The sequence below is a fragment of the Bufo bufo genome, chromosome 3, assembly GCF_905171765.1.
Source record: "Bufo bufo chromosome 3, aBufBuf1.1, whole genome shotgun sequence".
In the NCBI taxonomy this organism is placed as follows: Eukaryota; Metazoa; Chordata; class Amphibia; order Anura; family Bufonidae; genus Bufo; species Bufo bufo.
The window spans coordinates 278,338,628-278,362,348 of NC_053391.1; the positions used below are offsets into that span (position 1 = coordinate 278,338,628).

The 23,721-nt window shown below is 43.6% G+C and overlaps 1 protein-coding gene across 1 annotated transcript in view; it reads right to left on the reverse strand.

Annotated features, from left to right (window-relative positions):
* The window catches only part of TAF11 (TATA-box binding protein associated factor 11), a 151,792-nt gene that overhangs the window by 41,576 nt on the left and 86,495 nt on the right, over window positions 1–23,721 (reverse strand). The window contains exon 4 of the mRNA XM_040424153.1: window positions 12,468–12,564. Coding sequence (XP_040280087.1) covers window positions 12,468–12,564 — 97 coding nt within the window. The remainder of the gene's footprint in view (window positions 1–12,467; window positions 12,565–23,721) is intronic.

The window sequence follows — 23,721 nt, forward strand, 5'->3', positions numbered from 1 at the left end:
TGCACAGAGACAGCCTCGAAACCTTAGGGATTTAGAGATGATCTGCAAAGAGGAGTGGACCAACATTTCTCCTAAAATGTGCGCAAACTTGGTCATCAATTACAAGAAACGTTTGACCTCTGTGCTTGCAAACAAGGGTTTTTCCACCAAGTATTAAGTCTTTTTTTGTTAGAGGGTTCAAATACTTATTTCACTCAATGAAATGCAAATCAGTTGCTATCTTTTATTTAAAGTTATTTTTTCGATTTTCCTTTTGATGTGCTATCTGCCACTGTTACAATAAACCTACCATTGAAATGATACTGTTCTGAGACTTTTCATTTCTTTGTCATTGGACAAACTTACAAAATCAGTGAGGGGTCAAATAATTATTTCCCCCACTGTATAGGCAGCTATTTTACCATGTGCCTTCACTGTTAATGTTATGTTATAGTACATGCTATCTTATGCCTAATACTTACACATGCTATTTGTATTATTGTAGTTTTACCAATCAAGACTGCAGCGGCTGCCATACAGTCACAAGAAGTGAGAGTGCAGCCCTCAACAAGCGCAGCACGATCCAGACCACGCTGAAGCCCGTTCCTACCTAGGCTGAGTCCGCACAGATACATTAGACAGTCAGCAAACAGGCACACAATATCCACTAGCCGGGCATCATCAGTCAGGACGAGGTCACAAGCAAGCCACTCTAGGAAGTCCTCGGTAAAAGAAATAGCTGCTCTAGCCCGCGCAGAAGCTGAGACAGCAAAAGTAAGCTCTTCCTTTGCTGCACAAGAGATTCAACTAAAGCTAAGGCAAGCAGATCAAGAAACAGAGAGAGCACACCTGCAAGCGTCACTGAGAAAAACTCAACAAAAAAAGAGTTCCTAGAAGCCATGGAGTTCCCAGAATCTGAGAAACACAGCCAAATACTTGGGCAAGACCTAGATCAACAAGATCCAGCAAAGAGCGTCTCAGAATATGTCCATCAGCATCCCAAGAAAGATGACAACTATGATCCAGTATATCAGCCAGCTTGCCAAAGATCCTACCTTGAACCGCAGTACCTCGAGCAGGACGGTATACGACAAAGCGATGCCAGCCACAACTACCGCTCTACAGAACAAAAGCTACAACATTCGCTTGAACTGAAAGGGACACCCTTCGCATCAGAACAGTACTATACAGACTGCCCTAAGCCAGAAACCCCTAAAAGGTATGGTGATACAACACACATGCAGCATAACAGCACAGTATTGGCGCTAACCAGGCTGCCATGGACTTCACTAAGTTCTTTGCTAAACGGGTCCTGGTTACCAAAGGACTTAAAAAGTTCACAGATCGGGCAGAGAACTACAGGGCAGGGCGAGCCTCCTTCCAGAATGCCATAAGGGACTTAGCTCTTTACTGCGGTGAGGAATTAGACCTCTTGGTAAAGTGGCTTGGAAGTGAGTCTGCTGAACACAGCAAAAGAATCAGAGATATTAACAAACTATCTGGGCAAAGGCCTATAGATGGTGTGGGAAAGACTTGATGAGTGTTATGGATCAATAGAGGCTATAGAAAATGCTTTATATAAGAGAATTGATCATTTTCCCAGAATAGTGGGTAGGGGTTTTGTTGGGAGGTACAGGTTGCTCAGGCAGAAGGAGATCTGTCAGGGTTAGCATTCCTGGACACCGCTAGAGGTGTTAATCTGATTGTCCAAAAACTCCCTTATAACTTACAGGAGAAGTGGATCACGCATGGTTCCAGTTACAAACAGGTTCATAATGTACCATTCCCCCCCTTCATGGTATTTGAAGACTGTTGCTCAACAGGCAAGGATTAGAAATTATCCCAGTTTTGACTTTACTCTGTCATGTCCCACTAGTGTCTTTATGTACATCCACCTTCTTCGACACCTTCAACATTGTAGGCCCCGGTTCTCCCTACTCCATAAGGACATGTGCTGGTACCGTTGAGACGGCAGGGAGGAAAGCAACTGCGTACAAGGTAGAGTCCGTGGATGGTCAGACCTGCTTGTCCCTGACAACCGTTCTGAGATGCCTACACCACAGGTAGCGGCATACCACCCCCACCTGAGGCATATAGCTCACCTGATACTGGAAAGCCTCGATTGTCTCTTCCAAAGAGTAAGACTTGCTAAAAGTTCATAAGGCTAGAGGACAGATTAACGGTCCCCAAAACGCTCCATAAGCCCAGAGACTTGCCCTGGGATGGGTCATCATAGGAGATGTATGTCTAGGAGGAGCACACAAGCAGACCTCCGTCAACAGTATGTCAGCCATGACAGATCAGTTTCCTGATAAAAGAATGGCCATACAGCGCTAATGTGCCTTGTCCTTTCGCAGATCCCTCCTATGAAGACCATGTCTGCGATGGTGAGCAAGATCACTTAGGGTGCACAGTCTTCCACAGGACAAGAGAAGACAACAGTGTTGCAATGTCCATAGAAGACGGGCTGTTCTTGGATATTATAGATCAAGGAATAGTAAAAGACAAGTCAAATAGCTGGGTCGCACCTTTACCATTTAAACCCCGGAGATGACGCTTACCTAACAAAGAACTGATCTACAGGCGATTTACCTACCTCAAACACAAACTTCAGAGGACACCAGAGACAAGAGAACATTTCTTTACCTTCATGGAAAGAATATTCCAGAACAACCATGCAGAAATGCACCCGTGCTCCAAGAATCCAAGGAGTGTTGGTACTTGCCCATATTCGGCGTGTATCATTCTAAAAAAACAGGGCAGATAAGAGTAGTATTTGACTCGAGTGCCAAGTGCGAAGGAGTCTCGCTAAACGAGGTCTTACTGTCCAGACCTCAACAACAGACTTCTTGACGTACTTCTCCGCTTCCACAGATATTCTGTAGCATGTATTGCCATCGTACAACAGACATTCAACCGCTTCCTTGTCAAGAAAGAACATAAAACTACTTAAAGGTTCTTCTGGTACCGCAACAACGACCCCAATGAAGACATTGTTGAGTACCGTATTAGAGTACACATCTTCAGAAACAGTCCTTTCCTGCAGTAGCTATCTATGGTCTCAGAGATTCAGCCTGAGAGGGTGAAGCAAAGTATGGGTCGGATGTCAGGTCCACACCCACGAACAACACTGCAATCAGTCTTCCAAAAAGAGCTCAAGAAATGCTCGTTCTATCTAATTTGAGGTTGCACAAAATTGCCTCAAACATCCGTAAGTTAATGGAGGCCTTCTCACCCAAAGACCATTCAAATGATCTAAAGGACTTGGATCTTAGCACAGACTCCCTTCCCATGCAGCGGAGCCTCAATTTGCTCTGGGATTCAAAGGTAGATACATTCACCTTCCAAATCAGCAAGGAAGAAAAGCCCTTCACAAGCAGAGGAGTCCTGTCACCATAAACAGCTTATATGATCCTCTGGGATTCGTAGCACCTGTTACCATCCAAGGTAAAATGATGTTAAGAAACTTCACCACAGAGACGTCTGATAGGGATGATTCGCTTCCTACGGAGAAAAAAAGACCTGTGGACAGGTTGCAGGAAGTCTCTCAAAGCTTTGTCCAGCCTTCAAATGGCACGACCGTATACTTCCATGCCATCTACTGAAGTCAAGATGCAAAGACTGTATATCTTCTGTGATGCTTTAGTCAAGGCAATTGCAGCAATAGCACACCTAAAGACCATTGATGTCAAAGAACGATGCCATATAGGGTTCGTTATGAGCTATTGGGTGCTAAGGATCAGGAGATCCACTTGTCCTAAACAGTGGCACTATGTGCCTACACACCATAATCTTGCAGATCACGAGACTAGATCCATCGCACCGAGCCACCTTAAGGACACATGGTTTACAGGCCCTGCATTCCTGTACCATTCAACGTCTTGCAGCATCGGATCCGAAACGTTTGAATTGGTAGACCCAGATGCCGATGAATAAATCCGACCTGAAGTATCTGTTCTACGTACAGTGACTTCGGACCACCAACTCACATACCATAGTTTCAACAGGTTCTCCACGTGGATGTCACTCGTTCGTGCTATAACTTGTCTAGTACATATAGTGCAGTCTTACAAGTCGACATTACCTGCGAGCCAGAAGCCCTGCAAAGCTTGACATCACTGCAAACGTGCCTTTACCGCTATTAAATATGGAAAAGTCCAACATGATAATTCGCACAATACAACGTGAATGTTATGCTAAAGAAATAGACTACCTCAGCAAAGGCCAAGCAGTCTCCAAGGATAGCGCTTTGAAAAAGCTTGATCACATCATTGACCAAAATGGGTTGCTAAGATTAAAGGTTCTAGTAGTGGCGTCTGTCAGAGTCAGGGTATTTCAGAGTGTTTAGTGTGATTATAGCACCATCTAACGGTGTTAAATTGCATTACACGTTGTTTTCTTGTTAGATATATAAATGGTAAAAAGTATAAATCTGAAGATGTCGGACCTTTACAGAGTAATGAGAGGGGAGTTGCAGAGAGCAACGAGGAGAAAGCAAAGCCATTAAATATTTTTTTTCTCCACTGTATTCACTGAAGAAAATAGACTGTCAGATGAAATGCATGTAAATTCCCCATTAAAAGTGCCCTGTCTGACCCAGGAAGAAGTACAGCAGCGTCTTAAAAAGATTAAAATAGACCAGTCGCTGAGACCAGGTGGCATACACCACCATATAATAAGAGAATTAAGTAATGTCACAGTCAGACCCTTATTTCTGATATTTAAGGACTCTATACTGACAGGGAGTGGTCCACAGGATTGACTCATAGCAAATGTGGTGCCAATATTCAAAAAAGGTCCAAAAACAGAGGCCGGTAGGTTAAACATATGTCGTGGGTAAACTGAAGGCTTTCTAAGAGATGATATCTTGGAGTACCTCAATGAAAATAAGCAAATAATGTCATATCAGCATTGCTTCATGAGGGATCGGTCAGGTCAAACAGTTTCTATGAGGAGGTAAGTTCTAGACTTGACCGCGGCGAATCAATGGATGTCGTATATCTGGACTTCTCCAAAGCATTTGACACTGTAACCACATAAAAGGTTAGTATATAAAATGAGAATGCTTGGGATGGGGGAAAATGTCTGCATGTGGTTAAGTAACTGGCTCAGTGATAGAAAACAGAGGGTGGTTATTAAAGGTACACATTTAGATCGGGTCACTGTCACTAGTGGGGTACCATAGGGGGTCAGTATTTGGGTCCTATTCTCTTCAATATAATTATTAATGATCTTGTAGAAGGTTTGCACAGTAAAATATAAATTTTTGCAGATGACACTAAACTGTGTAAAGTAATTAACGCGGACGGGACACAATACGGCTGCAGATGGATCTGGATAGATTGGAGGCTTGGGCAAAGAAGTGGCAGAGGAGGTTTAACACTGACAAATATAAGGTTATGCACATATGAAGAAATAATGCAAGTCACCAGTACATACTAAATGGTAAAACAGTGGGTAACACTGACATGGAAAGGACCTAGGAATTTTAGTGAACAGCAAACTAAGCTGTAGAAACCAGTGTCAGGCAGCTGCTGCCAAGGCCTATAAGATAATGGGTAGCATCAAAAGAGGCATAGATGCCTGTGATGAGAACATAGTCCTGCCACTTCAAATCACTAGTCAGACCACCATTGGAGTACTGTGTACAGTTCTGGGCTCCTGTGAACAAGACAGATATAGCAGAGCTGGAGAGGATCCAGAGGAGGGCAACTAAAGTAATAACTGGAATGGGTGGACTACAGTACCCTGAAAGATTATCAAAATTAGGGTTATTCACTTTAGAAAAAAGAGGAGTCAGGGGGGATCTAATAACCATGTATAAATACAGTCAGGTCCATAAATATTGGGACATCGACACAATTCTTGGCTCTATACACCACCACAATGGATTTGAAATGAAACTAACAAGATGTGCTCTAACTGCAGACTGTCAGCTTTAATTTGAGGGTATTTACATCCAAATCAGGTGAACGGTGTAGGAATTACAACAGTTTGCACATGTGTCTCCCACTTGTTAAGGGACCAAAAGTAATGGGACAGAATAATGATCATAAACTCACTTTTTAATACTTGGTTGCAAATCCTTTGCAGTCCATTACAGCCTGAAGTCTGGAATGCATAGACATCACCACATGCTGGATTTCATCCCTGGTGATGCTCTGCCAAACCTCTACTGCAACTGTCTTCAGTTCCTGGTTGTTCTTGGGGCATTTTCCCTTCATTTTTGTCTTCAGCAAGTGAAATGCATGCTCAATCGAATTCATGTCAGGTGATTGATTACAGTGTGGGGGCAGCAGTGCAGCCACAAGGAGACATTACAGTATGGGGGCAGCAGTGCAGCCACAAGGAGACATTACAGTATGGGGGCAGCAGTGCAGCCACAAGGAGACATTACAGTATGGGGGCAGCAGCGCAGCCACAGCCACAAGGAGACATTACAGTATGGAGGCAGCAGCCACAAAAGGAGACATTACATACACAGTATGGGGGCAGCAGCGCAGCCACAAGGAGACATTACAGTATGGGGGCAGCAGCCACAAAAGGAGACATTACATACAGTATGGGGGCAGCAGCTGTGTGACACTGACCTGCCTGCCACCACCATACAGTAATTCCTTCTTGTTGGTCATGTCATGGGGGAGGGACTGGAGGGACTCATGATGGCTCATTCCCTGCCTGCCTGCTGGTTGCTATTTCAATGTGCAGTGCTAAACATGCAGCTAGTTGCAGGCAGGCAGGCAGGAAGGACTGAGTGGGCCAAGCCAGTTGGACAGAAGACATATAATTGGGGTAATCTGATAAAGATAGGCAGAGAGTGACATTACACCTTTAATAGCTGCCCGTCCGGCAGCTGTGATATATAGGGTCTCTTCTCTCCGCAGTCGTGAATTCTGTAGGGGTCGGAGTCGGACGGAGTGTGGGACTAAGTTCTTCTGACTGACTTTCCCGCCACTCGCTGCTGTACTGCGCTGCTCAACTCAGCCTGGGCGTCACCCGATTCAGACGTTAGACGTCGGTGGGCGGAGACTCCACCATGGGAGCAAGCGAGGAGGAGCCAGGTCGGCCGCTGCGGGAAGCAATTGGTAGATAATGATGCAGGGGCGGGCAGACGCAGTTTACAGAAACACCGACTATGTCGTCGTAAACCGCTGTACGGGCACACGGCAGGGTGCAGAAGGAAAGGAATGCCATATGGTTATTGGAAGGCAGGTTTTGCTGGACTGTTTTTTTTTGACACCATGTCCCATTTGAAGCCCCCCTGATGCACCCCTAGAGTAGAAACGCCATAAAAGTGACCCCATCTAAGAAACTACACCCCTCAAGGTATTCAAAACTGATTTTACAAATGTCGTTAACCCTTTAGGTGTTCCACAAGAATTAATGGAAAATAGATACAATTTCTAAATTTCACTTTTTTGGCAGATTTTCCATTTTAATATTTTTTTTACTTTTACAAAGCAAGGGTTAACAGCCAAACAAAACTCAATATGTATGGCCCTGATTCGGTAGTTTACAGAAACACCCCATATGTGGTCGTAAACAGCTGTACGGGCACACGGCAGGGCGCAGAAGGAAAGGAATGCCATACGGTTTTTGGAAGGCAGATTTTGCTGGACTGGTTTTTTTGACACCATGTCCCATTTGAAGCCCCCCTGATGCCCCCCTAGAGTAGAAACTCCAGAAAAGTGGCCCCATTTTAGAAACTACGGGATAGGGTGGCAGTAGCCACCTTTTGCTTTGATTACTGCTTTGCACACTCTTGGCATTCTCTTGATGAGCTTCAAGAGGTAGTCCCCTGAAATGGTCTTCCAACAGTCTTGAAGGAGTTCCCAGAGATGCTTAGCACTTGTTGGCCCTTTTGCCTTCACTCTGCGGTCTAGCTCACCCCAAACCATCTCGATTGGGTTCAGGTCCGGTGACTGTGGAGGCCAGGTCATCTGGCGCAGCACCCCATCACTCTCCTTCATGGTCAAATAGCCCTTACTTTCAAAGTTTTCCCAATTTTTCGGCTAACTGACTGACCTTCATTTCTTAAAGTAATGATGGCCACTCGTTTAGGGTACATATGATTTTTGGTTGCTCTATATTACACTTTTTGTGAGGGAAGATAACAAGAAATGTCTGTTTTGGCACCGTTTTTATTTTTTGTTATTTACAACATTCATCTGACAGGTTAGATCATATGATATTTCTATAGACCAGGTTGTCACGGATGCGGCGATACCTAATATGTATACTTTTTTTTATTTATGTACGTTTTACACAATGATTTCATTTTTGAAGCAAAAAAAATTATGTTTTAGTGTTCCATAGTCTGAGAGCCATAATTTTTTTCAGTTTTTGGGCGATTACATTGGGGAGGGTATGATTTTTGCAGGATGAGATGACGGTTTTATTGGCACTATTTTGGGGTGCGTGTGACTTTTTGATCGCTTGCTATTACGCTTTTTGTGATGTAAGGTGACAAAAAATGGTTTATTTAGCAGTTTTTATTTTTAAATTTTTTACAGTGTTCATCTGAGGAGTTGGGTCATGTGATATTTTTATAGAGAAAGTCGATACGAACGCGGCAATACCAAATATGTATACTTTTTTTTATTTATGTAAGTTTTACACAATAACAGCTTTTTTAAAACAAAAAAAATGATGTTTTAGTGTCTCCATATTCTGAGCCATAGTTTTTTTTATTTTTTGGGCGATTGTCTCAGGTAGGGGCTCATTTTTTGCAGGATGAGGTGACGGTTGGTACTATTTTGGTGGGCAAACGCCTTTTTGATCGCTTGCTGTTGTACTTTTTGGGATGTAAGGTGACAAAAAATGGTTTATTTAGCACAGTTTTTATTTTTTTATTTTTTACGGTGTTCATCTGAGGGGTTAGGTCATGTGATATGTTTATAGAGCCGGTCGATACGGACGCGGCGATACCCAATATGTATACTTTTTTTTCCCCTATCTTTTACCAATTTTATTTTCACTTTATTTGGAAAATGAAGTTTTTGTTTATTTTTACTTGAAACTTATTTGGGGGGAAACTTTTTTTTTCACTTTTTTTTTTGTCCCAATTTGGGACTTGAACTTTTGGGGGTCTAATCCTTTACAATGCATTCCAATACTTCTGTATTGGAATGCATTGGCTGTATGAGTAATACTGTGTGTATTACTCGTACAGCTTCCGGCCTGTGAGATCCAGGGGGCTGGATCTCACAGGCTCTTCACCGGAAGGCAGCGCGATGCCTTCCTTAGACATCGCGCTGCCTTCCATGCCATCGGGTCCCCCCTACAGCCGCATGGGGACCCGATGGCACCGCCGCAGGTAAAAGCCGCAAACCACAGGTCTGAATTGACCTGCCGATACGGCGTTGTGACAGGATGCCCGCTGAATGATTTCAGCGGGCATCCTGTTCATATTAACCCCCGCTGTGCCGCAATGTCTGTTTAAAGTTAGGACGTACCGGTACGTCCTGAGTCCTTAAGGACTCGGGAAACAGGGCGTACCGGTACGCCCTAAGTCCCTAAGGGGTTAATGTACCCCTGGCAGGCTCTGTAGCTGCGTAAAGATCCCCCATGCTAATATTGTTCTAGAGCAGTGTTTCCCAACCAGTGTGCCTCCAGCTGTTGCAAAACTACAACTCCCAGCATGCCAGCACAGCCAAAGGCTATCCGGGCATATTGGGAGTTGTAGTTTTGCAACAGCTGGAGGCACACTGGTTGGGAAACAATGTTCTAGAGAATAAATGCATACATACTAATAATATGCGATCGCGATATATTACTCCCCCCTCTTTGATTGGATGTTGGAGACAGCGCCTATCCTCCCAATTACATGGCTTCCTTATTTAACCAGCGGAAGTCGGCGGTGCGCTCACAGCCTTTATAGTGCCGCTGATGCTGCTTCTAACACGTGCAGCGTCCACCGCCGGCTCCTATCTGTTACAGTCAGATATTATAAGTCTGCTTTTGCTCCTGATGACGTGCCCTGTTAAAAGGGACACAGAAATGCGTTGAGCAGAAAATGGGCTTCACACTCTGATAACGGTGGAATTGAAGTGAGCGTAGGGATAGAATTCTGAGGGTCAGCAGTATAGCCTGTTAGAGCTTCCATTAGTGCAGGACTTCTTAGCTTACCCTGAGCACTCTTCAACTCTTGCTAGCTACATCTGGGGGTCAGAAATCGTGTTATCCCTTCACCTGGCCATGAGTGACAGTAGCCATACGGTTATATCGCTGGTATAGTGGGACTATACACCCACTTTAGGCGAATAGTGTGTGACTCTGTTGTGAATCTATGGAACACATCTCTGTATGTCCAGTTATTGGTGATAGTACCATTTATTTATGGGAACTTGGCCAAAGCAGAGAATAGGTATTGCGAAAATCGATAAGCATACCTCCTGCTTTGACCAGCAGTGCTGACTAGACTGAATACATACCAGAGTCTAAGTCAGACATTAGTCCTCATCTGCCTGTCTTTTTGGTGACTTTAGTAAGGCAACACAAGCTGAGTGATTTTAGTATAAGAGTTTTCAATAAAGGTTTATTTTGTTATTTTTAACCGTCCATCTAGGCAGTGAAACTATTATATATAGGTATGGTTCAACTATTTATTTTCCGTAAACCTATACCAATAAACAAGTTAGACAACAAAGAACAGTCCTCTTATTTGGAAGACAGGGTTTATGCTGTATAAAGACACATAGTACACGCAGATATGTTTGGAATGCATCTGTAATGCGTAATGCTGTTCGTTGAAAATAATGTGACCTTTAAATAAAAGAGGCTTGGAAGAACCAAAGTGTTAATATAGTGGGACCGCGCTGCTCCTTGTTCACACAAGGCGTTTTTATAGGAATGCAGGTAATCACTTTCTCTGGCTCAAGACAGACACCCTTCAGTTGGATAGTGGTGTGCTTCAACCCAGATTGAAGCTCAGCAAATCTATGCTGGATCGTTAAAGGCTTTTCTGCAAGATGTCATAAATCACACAATAGTGAGAGTACCTCCGGCACAGTTAAAACTTTCTGGTTTATTATACTCACAGAAGTAAAAAGGTTATTCAGCATATCAATATGATAGTATTCTTTCCACACAGCCCAGATAGGTACTCTCACTATTGTGTGATTTATGACATCTTGCAGAAAAGCCTTTAACGATCCAGCATAGATTTGCTGAGCTTCAATCTGGGTTGAAGCACACCACTATCCAACTGAAGGGTGTCTGTCTTGAGCCAGAGAAAGTGATTACCTGCATTCCTGGAAAAACGCCTTGTGTGAACAAGGAGCAGCGCGGTCCCACTATATTAACACTTTGCATTTGTGAAGAACCCACTTCATTTCGGGAGACCAGCAGCGCAAGTACCGTTGAAACCTAGTGACTCATTTTATTTCATTTTATTGCTTGGAAGAACCAAGACTGTTCCTAGAGCTAGCTCGCCCTCCCCCTAATTAAAATAGAGTGAGTAGGGCCTTAGTAGGAGAAATGATCAAGAACCAACTGGTCAGCCTGGATGAGCTTCAAAGATCCAGTGTGCAGATGGGTGAAACTTTCAGAGTGTTAATCACTGAAGCACTCCGAACCCAATTTGGGCTTCATGGCAGTGTGGCCACAAAGAACCTTCTCCTCAGTAAAAGACACATAAAAGCCTAGTTTGCAATAAAGCACCTAACAGGACTTAAACTGTGAGACACAAGATTCTCTGTTCTGATGAAACCAATATTAAACTTTTTGGCCTCAATACAAAGTGTATTCTCTAGAGCAAACCAGACACTTCTCATCACCTACCCAATAACATGTGGTGGCAGCATCATGCAATGGGGGTGTTTTTCAGAAGCTTGGCCAGGGAGACTGGTCAGGGTGGATGGAAACTGAATAGAGATATGGATAACAGATATTTTTTATGAAAACCTGATCCAGAGTGCTTTGGACCTCAAAATGGGCCAATGATTCATCTTCCAACAAGACAGTAACCCTACTCATACAGCAAAGACAACACAGAAGTGGTTTAGGGACAACTCTGTGAGCCTTGACTTGAACTTATTAAACATCTAAAATTAATTGCGACATAAAAATGGCTGTTCACTGACTGTCCGCATCCAGACAGAGCTAGAGAGGATCAGCAGAAAAGAATAGCAAAAAAATCCCATTGTGCAAACCTTGTGGTATTATACCCAAGAAGTTTGGAAGCTGTAATTGCTGCCAAAGGTGCTTCAACTAAGTACTGACTAAAGGGTCTGAATAATTTTGTCAATGCAATATTTTAATTTTTCCTTTTCAATAAATTAGCTAAGATTTCAAACATTCTTTTTACACATTGTTATTATAGGGTACTGAAAGCAGAATGATGGTGAAAAGCTTGATTTTTTTTGTATTTTAACAAGGCTGCAACATAAAATGTGAAAAATTGAAGGGTCAGAAGACCATTTGAATGCACTGTATATGTACTGATACTTGTATGAAAGCAACTTTTCAAAACAAGACGACCACCTTACCTTCTTCTACAACCTCTCCTACAAAAACTTTGGCTATACCAGACATAGCAATGACAACATTCTGGGAGACAGAACATCCAGTAATGGACTGAATCAGCTGTAAAGAAATGAGAAAAACTAAACTGGCAAAGAAGATGAGTATATTAAAAACCTAACAGAACTTTTCATACATTTGTGAACCATTTTACTATCAGAGGTGTCACCACTGTGGGCTAAGGCACTTTAACACTTGTAATGGCCACAAAACTGAAGGAATTATACAATGAAACAGTTGTGGAATCTTTATCTGGTACTTGTATCATTCTTGTCATACATTTTCAAGCTTACAACGAGAACACAACAATCTAAGCTGTGATATACTCAATAGGGGTATTCTAAAAGTGCATTGTCGACGTGTCACAATTAGTAATGTTAAACTTACAATATCTAGGCAAGAAAATGTTGCTTTGAAGACATCCATAGTGTTATTTAGTGACCTAATATAAAAAGAGGAGTGTATGTATGTCCGCTAAAGGAATCTGTACCGTTGCATTTATAATCACAAAATTTTGCACAGCCGCCTCCTGTGACTCAGGGAACGACAGACTATTTTTTGAGTGGAAATTTTCACTCCGCGCTGTCAAATTATTTGCCAAAACATACTCTTAGAAACCTAACCGCCAATCTACAGGAGCCATTGTCTGTTGGCTGTTGTGGCAGTTAGTCTGGATATTCATCAGGTTGCATATAGCAACTAATCACAGCCCAGCTTCTATTTTGCTACTGGTCATTAATATGAGCTCTGACTGGTTGTTATAGGCAGTGAAGAACATTCTTAGTATAAGACAGCTTATGTGTGAGTTAGGCCCCTTTCACACGAGCGAGTATTCCGCGCGGATGCGATGCGGGAGGTGAACGCATTGCACCCGCACTGAATACTGACCCATTCATTTCTATGGGGCTGTGCACACGAGCGGTGATTTTCACGCATCACTTTTGCGTTGCGTGAAAATCGCAGCATGCTCCTCTTTGTGCGTTTTTCACGTAACGCAGGCCCCATAGAAATGAATGGGGTTGCGTGAAAATCGCAAGCATCCGCAAGCAAGTGCGGATGCGGTGCGATTTTCACGCACGGTTGCTAGGAGACGATCGGGATGGAGACCCGAACCTTATTATTTTCCCTTATAACATGGTTATAAGGGAAAATAATAGCATTCTGAATACAGAATGCATAGTAAAACAGGGCTGGAGGGGTTAAAAAAAAATAAAAAGTCATTTAACTCACCTTTATCCACTTGCTCGCGTAGCCGGCATCTCCGTCTGACTCTTTTACTGTATAGGACCTGTGGAGAGCATTAACTATAGTTTAAGGACCTGGGATGACGTCACTCCGGTCATCACATGGTACGTCACATGATCTTTTACCATGGTGATTCACCATGGTAAAAGATCATGTGACGTACCATGTGATGACCAGAGTGACGTCATCCCAGGTCCTTAAACTATAGTTAATGCTCTCCACAGGTCCTATACAGTAAAAGAGTCAGACGGAGATGCCCGGCATCGCGAGCAAGTGGATTAAGGTGAGTTAAATGATTTTTTATTTTTTTTAACCCACTCCAGCCCTGTTTTACTATGCATTCTGTATTCAGAATGCTATTATTTTCCCTTATAACCATGTTATAAGGGAAAATAATACTATTTACAGAACACCGATCCCAAGCCCGAACTTCTGTGAAGAAGTTCGGGTTTGGGTACCAAACACGCGCGATTTTTCTCACGCGAGTGCAAAACGCATTACAATGTTTTGCACTCGCGCGGAAAAATCGCGGGTGTTCCCGCAACGCACCCGCACATTTTCCCGCAACGCCCGTGTGAAAGGGGCCTTAGGCTACTTTCACACTAGCGTTCGGGGCTCCGCTTGTGAGCTCCGTTTGAAGGGTCTCACAAGCGGCCCCGAACGCATCCGTCCAGCCCTAATGCATCCTGAGTGGATGCGGATCCGCTCAGAATGCATCAGTCTGGCAGCGTTCAGCCTCCGCTCCGCTCAGCAGGCGGACACCCGAACGCTGCTTGCAGCGTTCGGGTGTCCGCCTGGCCGTGCGGAGGCAAACGGATCCGTCCAGACTTACAATGTAAGTCAATGGGGACGGATCCGTTTGAAGATGACACAATATGGCTCAATTTTCAAATGGATCCGTCCCCCATTGACTTTCAATGTAAAGTCTGGATGGATCCGTCTGAACTACTTTCACACTTAGAATTTTTTCTAAGGTATAATGCAGACGGATCCGTTCTGAACGGATCCAAACGTCTGCATTATAGGAGCGGATCCGTCTGTGCAGACAGCAGACGGATCCGCTCTGAACGCAAGTGTGAAAGTAGCCTTAATATGATTTTGATTGCGACGTTTAGCCATGTAACTGATGACCTTAAAAAAGACCTGTCACCACTCCTGACATGCCTGTTTTAATAGTTACATGCATTCCCCATGTAATAACAGTTATGGAGCATCTACTCTTATGGCTCTATGTTGTGCCTTTCCTTTATTATTCCTGCTAGAAGTTATGAATTAATTGCTATTAGCCTTAAAGAGGACCTTTCACTAGAATAAAACATCTAAACTAACTATACAGACATGTAGAGCGGCGCCCAGGGATCCCCCTGCACTTGCTGTTATACCTGGGCACCGCTCCGTTCTCCCGGTATAGGCTCCGGTACCTTCATATTTAGGCTCCACCCAGGGGAACCTCCAGGCGTCTCATTCTCCCATGCTGTAGCGCTGGCCAATCACAGCGCTCAGCTCATAGCCTGAGAGGCTTTTTTTTCTCTCAGGCTATTAGCTGAGCGCTGCGATTGGCCAGCGCTACAGCCTAGGAGAATGAGACGCCGGCAGGTTCCCCTGGGTGGAGCCTAACTATGAAGATACCGGAGGCTATACCGGGAGAACGGAGCGGCGCCCGGGGATAACAGTAAGTGCAGGGGGATCCCTGGGCGCTACTCTCCATGTCTGTATAGATAGTTTAGATGTTTTATTCTAGAAAGGTTCTCTTTAAGTAAGGGTACAAAGGGGTGGTAACAAGTTGGGGGGGTGTACCTGCACAGACTGACTATCCAATCAGTTCTGCCATTTTCAGACTGTGCAGTGAAACAACCCCAACTGGTTACCTCCCCTCTGTACCCTTACTGAAGGCTAGCAGCAATTCATTCATAACTTATAGGGCAAATAATAAAGAAATGGCACATCATAGAGCCATTAGAATAGATGCTCCAGAATTGTAATTACATGGGGAATGCATGTAGCTATTAAAATAGGCATGTCAGGAGTGGTAAAAGGTCCTCTTTAAGTGTATACTAATTCTGTGGGGTTTTATATAGTGTCAATGTAATGTCCCACTGTGGAGGTCTTTGTTTTGTGTTGTGGAGGTCACTGTTAAAGGAGCGGGCTGCTGTAAAGGTCAAAGTAAAGGGGGTGGGCTGCTGTGGAGGTCACATTTTAAGGAGGCGGGGCCGTGTGTGTGTGTGTGTGTGGGGGGGTCTGATGTTAAGGGGTATGGAGGAAACTGTCGATATCTTTTAACGACACAGTAGCAATGGCACTAGCAGGAGGACAGGAAACAACGTGGAGACTAACTGTTTAAAAGCACCGTCCCATATACCTGCTCCAGTTAGTATTCTACGAGACAAGTTGATGCAGAAAAAGATAGGAGTTACCAGCGCCGTTGTGGAGGTTAAATGGAAAATCCAAATACCGGTAAGTGTACCGTATTTTTCACCCCATAAGACGCACTCCCCCCCCCCCCCCCCCCCCCAAAAAAAAAGTGAATGCTGCCATTTTACATCGCAGACTGCGATGTATCAGCAGGGAGGGAGGAGAGGCTGGAGTCCGGGAACTTGCGGAGGGGCCCGGTGCAGTCACTGTACTCTTACACCGGGCCCCACCGCTCACAACAGCATTTCTAAACCGCAATCCTTAGCCTCTTAATAACTTGAACTAAAGTTGCGCTCTCCCCTGCATCAGCACTTACTAATGAGCATTCGAAGCAGGCAGAGCGGCTGGCAGCGTTACGTCACTCACTGATGTCGCGCGCCTGCTCCTCCCACTTTATGAATGAAGCAGGCGCGCAATGTCAGCGAGTGACGTTACGCTGCCAGCCGCTCTGCCTGCCCTGGATGCTCGTTAGTAAGTGCTGATACAGGGGAGGGGGCAACTTTAGTTAAAGCATTACGGTTTAGAAATACTGTTGTGAGCGGCGGGGCCCGATGTATTGGGGGACAATGTTATGGGGGGGAATCTGTGGATGACACATATATAGCAGTGTCATCCACAGATCCTGCACCCCATAATAGTGCCATTCACAGATCCTCCACCCCATAAAAGTGCCATCCACAGGTGCCCCTCCCCATAATAGTGCCATCCACAGGTGCCCCTCCCCATAAAACTGCCATCCACAGATCCCCCACATAACAGTACCATCCACAGATCTCCCACATAACAGTGCATCATCCACAGATCCCCCATAATAGTGTCATGCACAGACCACCATTAGTTCAAAACCCACCAAAAGCACACCTTAATTTTTTTTTCTTATTTTCCTCCTCAAAAACTTAGGTTAGTCTTATAGGGCGAAAAAAATACGGTAATTATCTTTTACATACGCCTCCCCAAAAGGCACTAGCAGGAGGATTTAGAGAGGAAATAAACTAGGGTCATCAGCAGACAAGACTTTGCGGCCAAAAATAAGTCCCTATTTGACAAGACATCTAATTTGTAGTGTTTGAAGAAGGTAAAAGGACTAGATCATGCGACATCTGGTCCAGGGATGTCGAAGCTCCCTCAGCCCATGAAGCGGACATTGCCCTGGTTGAATGCACTTTTAAATATGATGGAGGAACCAAGCCTCTTGTAGAGTATGCAAGGGTATCCAATCAATGACAGGGGGGTGATCACTCCATATAGACTCCCTGATCACCCCCCTGTCATTGATCACCCCCCTGTCATTGATCACCCCCCCTGTCATTGATCACCCGCCTGTAAGGCTGCATTCAGACATTTTTTTGGCCCAAGTTAGCGGAAATTATAATTTTTTTTCTTACAAAGTCTCATATTCCACTAACTTGTGTCAAAAAATAAAATCTCACATGAACTCACCATACCCCTCACGGAATCCAAATGCGTAAAAATTTTTAGACATTTATATTCCAGACTTCTTCTCACGCTTTAGGGCCCCTAGAATGCCAGGGCAGTATCAATACCCCACATGTGACCCATTTCGGAAAGAAGAAACCCCAATGTATTCTGTGAGGGGCATATTGAGTCCATGAAAGATTGAAATTTTTGTCCCAAGTTAGCGGAAAGGGAGACTTTGTGAGAAAAAAAAATATATCAATTTCCGCTAACTTGGGACAAAAAAATAAAAAATTCCATGAACTCGCCATGCCCCTCATTGAATACCGTGGGGTGTCTTCTTTCCAAAATGGGGTCACATGTGGGGTATTTATACTGCCCTGGCATTCTAGGGGCCCTAACGCGTGAGAAGAAGTCTGGGATCCAAATGTCTAAAAATGCCTTCATAAAAGGAATGTGGGTTTCTTTGCGCATGTAGGCTGCAAAAAAGTGTCACACATCTGGTATCGCCGTACTCAGGAGAAGTTGGGCAATGTGTTTTGGGGTGTCATTTTACATATATCCATGCTGGGTGAGATAAATATCTTGATCAAATGCCAACTTTGTATAAAAAAATGGGAAAAGTTGTCTTTTGCCGAGATATTTCTCTCACCGAGCATGAGTATATGTAAAAAGACACCCCAAAACACATTGCCCAACTTCTCCTGAATACGGCGATACCACATGTGTAACACTTTTTTGCAGCCTAGGTGGGCAAAGGGGCCCACATTCCAAAGAGCACCTTTCGGATTTCACAGGTCATTTACCTACTTACCACACATTAGGGCCCCTAGAATGCCAGGGCAGTATAACTACCCCACAAGTGACCCCATTTTGGAAAGAAGACACCCCAAGGTATTCCGTGAGGGGCATGGCGAGTTCATAGAATTTTTTATTTTTTGTCACAAGTTAGCGGAAAATTATGATTATTTTTTTTTTCTTACAAAGTCTCATATTCCACTAACTTGTGACAAAAAATAAAAACTTCCATGAACTCACTATGCCCATCACGAAAAACCTTGGGGTGTTTTCTTTCCAAAATGGGGTCACTTGTGGGGTAGTTATACTGCCCTGGCATTTTAGGGGCCGAATGCGTGAGAAGTGGTTTGAAATCAAAATCTGTAAAAAAATGGCCGGTGAAATCCGAAAGGTGCTCTTTGGAATGTGGGCCCCTTTGCCCACCTAGGCTGCAAAAAAGTGTCACACATCTGGTATCCCCGTACTCAGGAGAAGTTGTTCAATGTGTTTTGAGGTGTCTTTTTACATATACCCATGCTGGGTGAGAGAAATATCTTGGCAAAAGACAACTTTTCCCATTTTTTTTTATACAAAGTTGGCATTTGACCGAGATATTTATCTCACCCAGCATGGGTATATGTAAAATGACACCCCAAAACACATTGCCCAACTTCTCCTGAGTACGGAGATACCAGATGTGTGACACTTTTTTGCAGCCTTGGTGGGCAAAGGGGCCCACATTCCAAAGGGCACCTTTTGGATTTCACCGGCCATTTTTTACAGATTTTGATTTCAAACTACTTACCACACATTAGGGCCCCTAGAATGCCAGGGCAGTATAACTACCCCACAAGTGACCCCATTTTGGAAAGAAGACACCCCAAGGTATTCGCTGATGGGCATAGTGAGTTCATAGAAGTTTTTATTTTTTGTCACAAGTTAGTGGAATATGAGACTTTGTAAGAAAAAAAAAAAAATCATTTTCCGCTAACTTGTGACAAAAAATTCTAGGAACGCGCCATGCCCCTCACGGAATACCTTGGGGTGTCTTCTTTCCAAAATGGGGTCACTTGTGGGGTAGTTATACTGCCCTGGCATTCAAGGGGCCCAAATGTGTGGTAAGTAGTTTGAAATCAAAATCTGTAAAAAATGGCCGGTGAAATCCGCAAGGTGCTCTTTGGAATGTGGGCCCCTTTGCCCACCTAGGCTGCAAAAAAGTGTCACACATGTGGTATCTCCGTACTCAGGAGAAGTTGGGCAATGTGTTTTGGGGTATCATTTTACATATACCCATGCTGGGTGAGATAAATATCTTGGTCAAATGCCAACTTTGTATAAAAAAAATGGGAAAAGTTGTCTTTTGCCAAGATATTTCTCTCACCCAGCATGGGTATATGTAAAATGACACCCCAAAACATATTGCCCAACTTCTCCTGAGTACGGAGATACCAGATGTGTGACACTTTTTTGCAGCCTAGGTGGGCAAAGGGGCCCACATTCCAAAGAGCACCTTTCGGATTTCACCGGCCATTTTTTACAGATTTTGATTTCAAACTACTTACCACACATTAGGGCCCCTAGAATGCCAGGGCAGTATAACTACCCCACAAGTGACCCCATTTTGGAAAGAAGACACCCCAAGGTATTCGCTGATGGGCATAGTGAGTTCATAGAAGTTTTTATTTTTTGTCACAAGTTAGTGGAATATGAGACTTTGTAAGGAAAAAATAAATAAAAAAATAATCATTTTCCGCTAACTTGTGACAAAAAATAAAAAGTTCTATGAACTCACTATGCCCATCAGCGAATACCTTAGGGTGTCTACTTTCCGAAATGGGGTCATTTGTGGGGTGTTTGTACTGTCTGGCCATTGTAGAACCTCAGGAAACATGACAGGTGCTCAGAAAGTCAGAGCTGCTTCAAAAAGCGGAAATTCACATTTTTGTACCATAGTTTGTAAACGCTATAACTTTTACCCAAACCATTTTTTTTTTATCAGACATGTAGAACAATAAATTTAGAGAAAAATTTATATATGGATGTCGTTTTTTTTGCAAAATTTTACAACTGAATGTGAAAAATGTAATTTTTTTGCAAAAAAAATCGTTAAATTTCGATTAATAACAAAAAAAGTTAAAATGTCAGCAGCAATGAAATACCACCAAATGAAAGCTCTATTAGTGAGAAGAAAAGGAGGTAAAATTAATTTGGGTGGTAAGTTGCATGACCGAGCAATAAACGGTTAAAGTAGTGTAGGTCAGAAGTGTAAAAAGTGGCCTGGTCATTAAGGGTGTTTAAGCTAGGGGGGCTGAAGTGGTTAAATAACATAAAATACGTAAAAATTTTAAAAATGTAATCTTGATCTAGGAGGACGTGGTCCATATGGAGTAGGAGGTTGAGGAGGCGGTGGATGTGGCGGTGTAGGTGGAAGCGGCGGTGGAGGTAGCCTACACTGCTTTTTTTGTTTTCATTTTATTTATTTTTAGAATTCGGGTACACCCCAAAACATTGGGAAATATAACCTGTGATAACCCCCTCCAGTCGTGCTAAACACGCATTCAGACAATACACTGGCTGCAGGGCAGGCCAGCACCTCCAAGTCGTAAAGGGCAAGCTCAGGCCATGCGCCCAATTTGGAGACTCAGAAGTTGCAGGGGGCAGACCCATCAGTCAGTTTGTGTAGGCGTGTGCAAACATACTGCCCCACCATGTCGCACGTCCCTGTGATGTTCACAATCCAATTGGATATCTTCTCTATCAACTTTTGATGTTCTTTTCTGCGCCTACCATGTTGATCACTGTTAGCGGCGAATCAGGGTTCCACACCGGAGAGGGAGCGTGAGAAAGAGAGACCACATCCAAGGGAGATGAATGGATGAAATTTAATTGTGATCGAGCGTAAATGTGGGAGAAGCTATTAAAACGAAAGAATTGAAGCAAAGGAGGGGGCGCGCGGCAATTACCCACTCCCAACTCAGGGAGGTAGTGACGATAAATAACAATACAGGACTCTTAAGATGCCCTGTTATTGGAATGATTAATAAAAAATTATAGGGAATGTCAATGGGGTATTTTGGATTTTGAAACGTTAGACAGGTGTGCCGCTTTGTTGACTTCTAAGTCCGGCCGCAGGTATCAGGCCATCCCTGCAAGGACATCGAGGAGGCTGAACACTTTCTTCCTAACGGCTGTCAGACTGCTGAACTCACCACGCCCCATCTCCCGCCCATAATACTTCGCCCCTGATGTGCCCATTGCATAACCCTACCCCCCCCCCCCCCCAGTATTATGCCTGTACCTGTGCCTAACCCAATTCCGAGCACGATCGAATGTGTCGTGTTTGGCGAACAAAAGCTAATTCTGATTCTAGATAACTTCTGCCTGATCGCGCGTCCCTGTGACGTCCACGATCCATTTGGATATCTTCTCTATCAACTTTCGATGTTCTTTTCTGAGCCTACCATGTCGATCACGGATATTATCAAATCAGGGTCCCTTGCCGGAGAAGGAGCGTGAGAAAGGGATACCACATCCAAGGGAGGTCAATGGCTGCAATATGATCGAGCTGAAACGTGTTATTAAAGCAGAAGGATCGAATGAAAGGGCCAATTAACCACCTCCCGACCGCCTAATGCATCGGCGCGTCCTGGACGCATCGGCGCGTCATCTCGGGAGACGCAAGATTTCCTGTGAACGCGCGCACACAGGAGCGAGCGTTCAGATGATCGGAAGGTAAACGAATTTATCTACAGCCTGCCAGCGGCGATCATTCTCTGGCAGGCTGTAGATGCGATTTTTTTAACCCCTGAAAGGTATATCAGACGCCGTTTTGTTAACAGCGTCTGATATACCTGCTACCTGGTCCTCTGGTGGTCCCTTTCCTTGGATCGACCACCAGAGGACACAGGCAGCTCTGTAAGTAGCACCAATCACCACACTACACTACACTACACCCCCCCTGTCACTTATTAACCCCTGATCACCCCATATAGACTCCCTGATCACCCCACTGTCATTGATCACCCCCCTGTAAGGCTCCATTCAGACGTCCGTATGTGTTTTGCGGATCCGCAAAACACAGACACCGCGGTTCCGCAAAACACGGACACCGGCAATGTGCTTTCCGCATTTTGCGGATCCGCACATTGCCAGAACTATATAGAAAATGCCTTTTCTTTTCCGCAATTGCGGACAAGAATAGGACATGTTCTATAGGCTCTACAAAAAACGCAGTGTTCGCCCGATCAGGCCTGATCTTGTGCGCACACTTGCGTTCTGTCCGCCCCACCGCAGTGACAGAATTTTATTTTTTCTGATCACTGCAAAAACACTGTAAAATCTCTGCGGCGCTATAAAGATCACTTTTGAGGGGCATGGCGAGTTCATAGAAGATTTTTTTTTTTTTTGCACAAGTTAGCGGAAATTGATTCTTTTTTTTTTGTTTTTTCTTACAAAGTCTCATATTCCACTAACTTGTGACAAAAAATAAAATCTCACATGAACTCACCATACCCCTCACGGAATCCAAATGCGTAAAAATTTTTAGACATTTATATTCCAGACTTCTTCACGCTTTAGGGCCCCTAAAATGCCAGGGCAGTATAAATACCCCACATGTGACCCCATTTTGGAAAGAAGACACCCCAAGGTATTTTGTGAGGGGCATGGCGAGTTCATGTAAAATTTTATTTTTTGTCACAAGTTAGTGGAATATGAGACTTTGTAAGAAAAATAAATAAATAAATCATTTTCCGCTAACTTGTGACAAAAAATAAAAACTTCCATGAACTCACTATGCCCATCAGCGAATACCTTAGGGTGTCTACTTTCCGAAATGGGGTCATTTGTGGGGTGTTTCTACTGTCTGGGCATTGTAGAACCTCAGGAAACATGACAGGTGCTCAGAAAGTCAAAGTGCGTAAATTCACATTTTTGCACCATAGTTTGTAAACGCTATAACTTTTACCCAAACCAATAAATATACACTTATTGCATTTTTTTTTTATCAGACATGTAGAACCATAAATTTAAATTTAGAGAAAAATTTATATAGAAATTTAGTTTTATGTTAAAAATTTTACAACAGAAAGTGAAAAAATGACATTTTTTTGCAAAAATATAGGTCAATTTTGATTAATATCACAAAAAGTTAAAATGTCAGCAGCAATGAAATACCACCAAATGAAAGCTCTATTAGTGAGAAGAAAAGGAGGTAAAATTCATTTGGGTGGTAAGTTGTATGACCGAGCAATAAATCGTGAAAGTAGTGTAGTGCAGAATTGTAAAAAGTGGTCTGGTCATTAAGGGGGTTTAAGCTAGGGAAGCTGAGGTGGTTAAAGATGAATTTTACAAATTTAATTCCCTGTCACC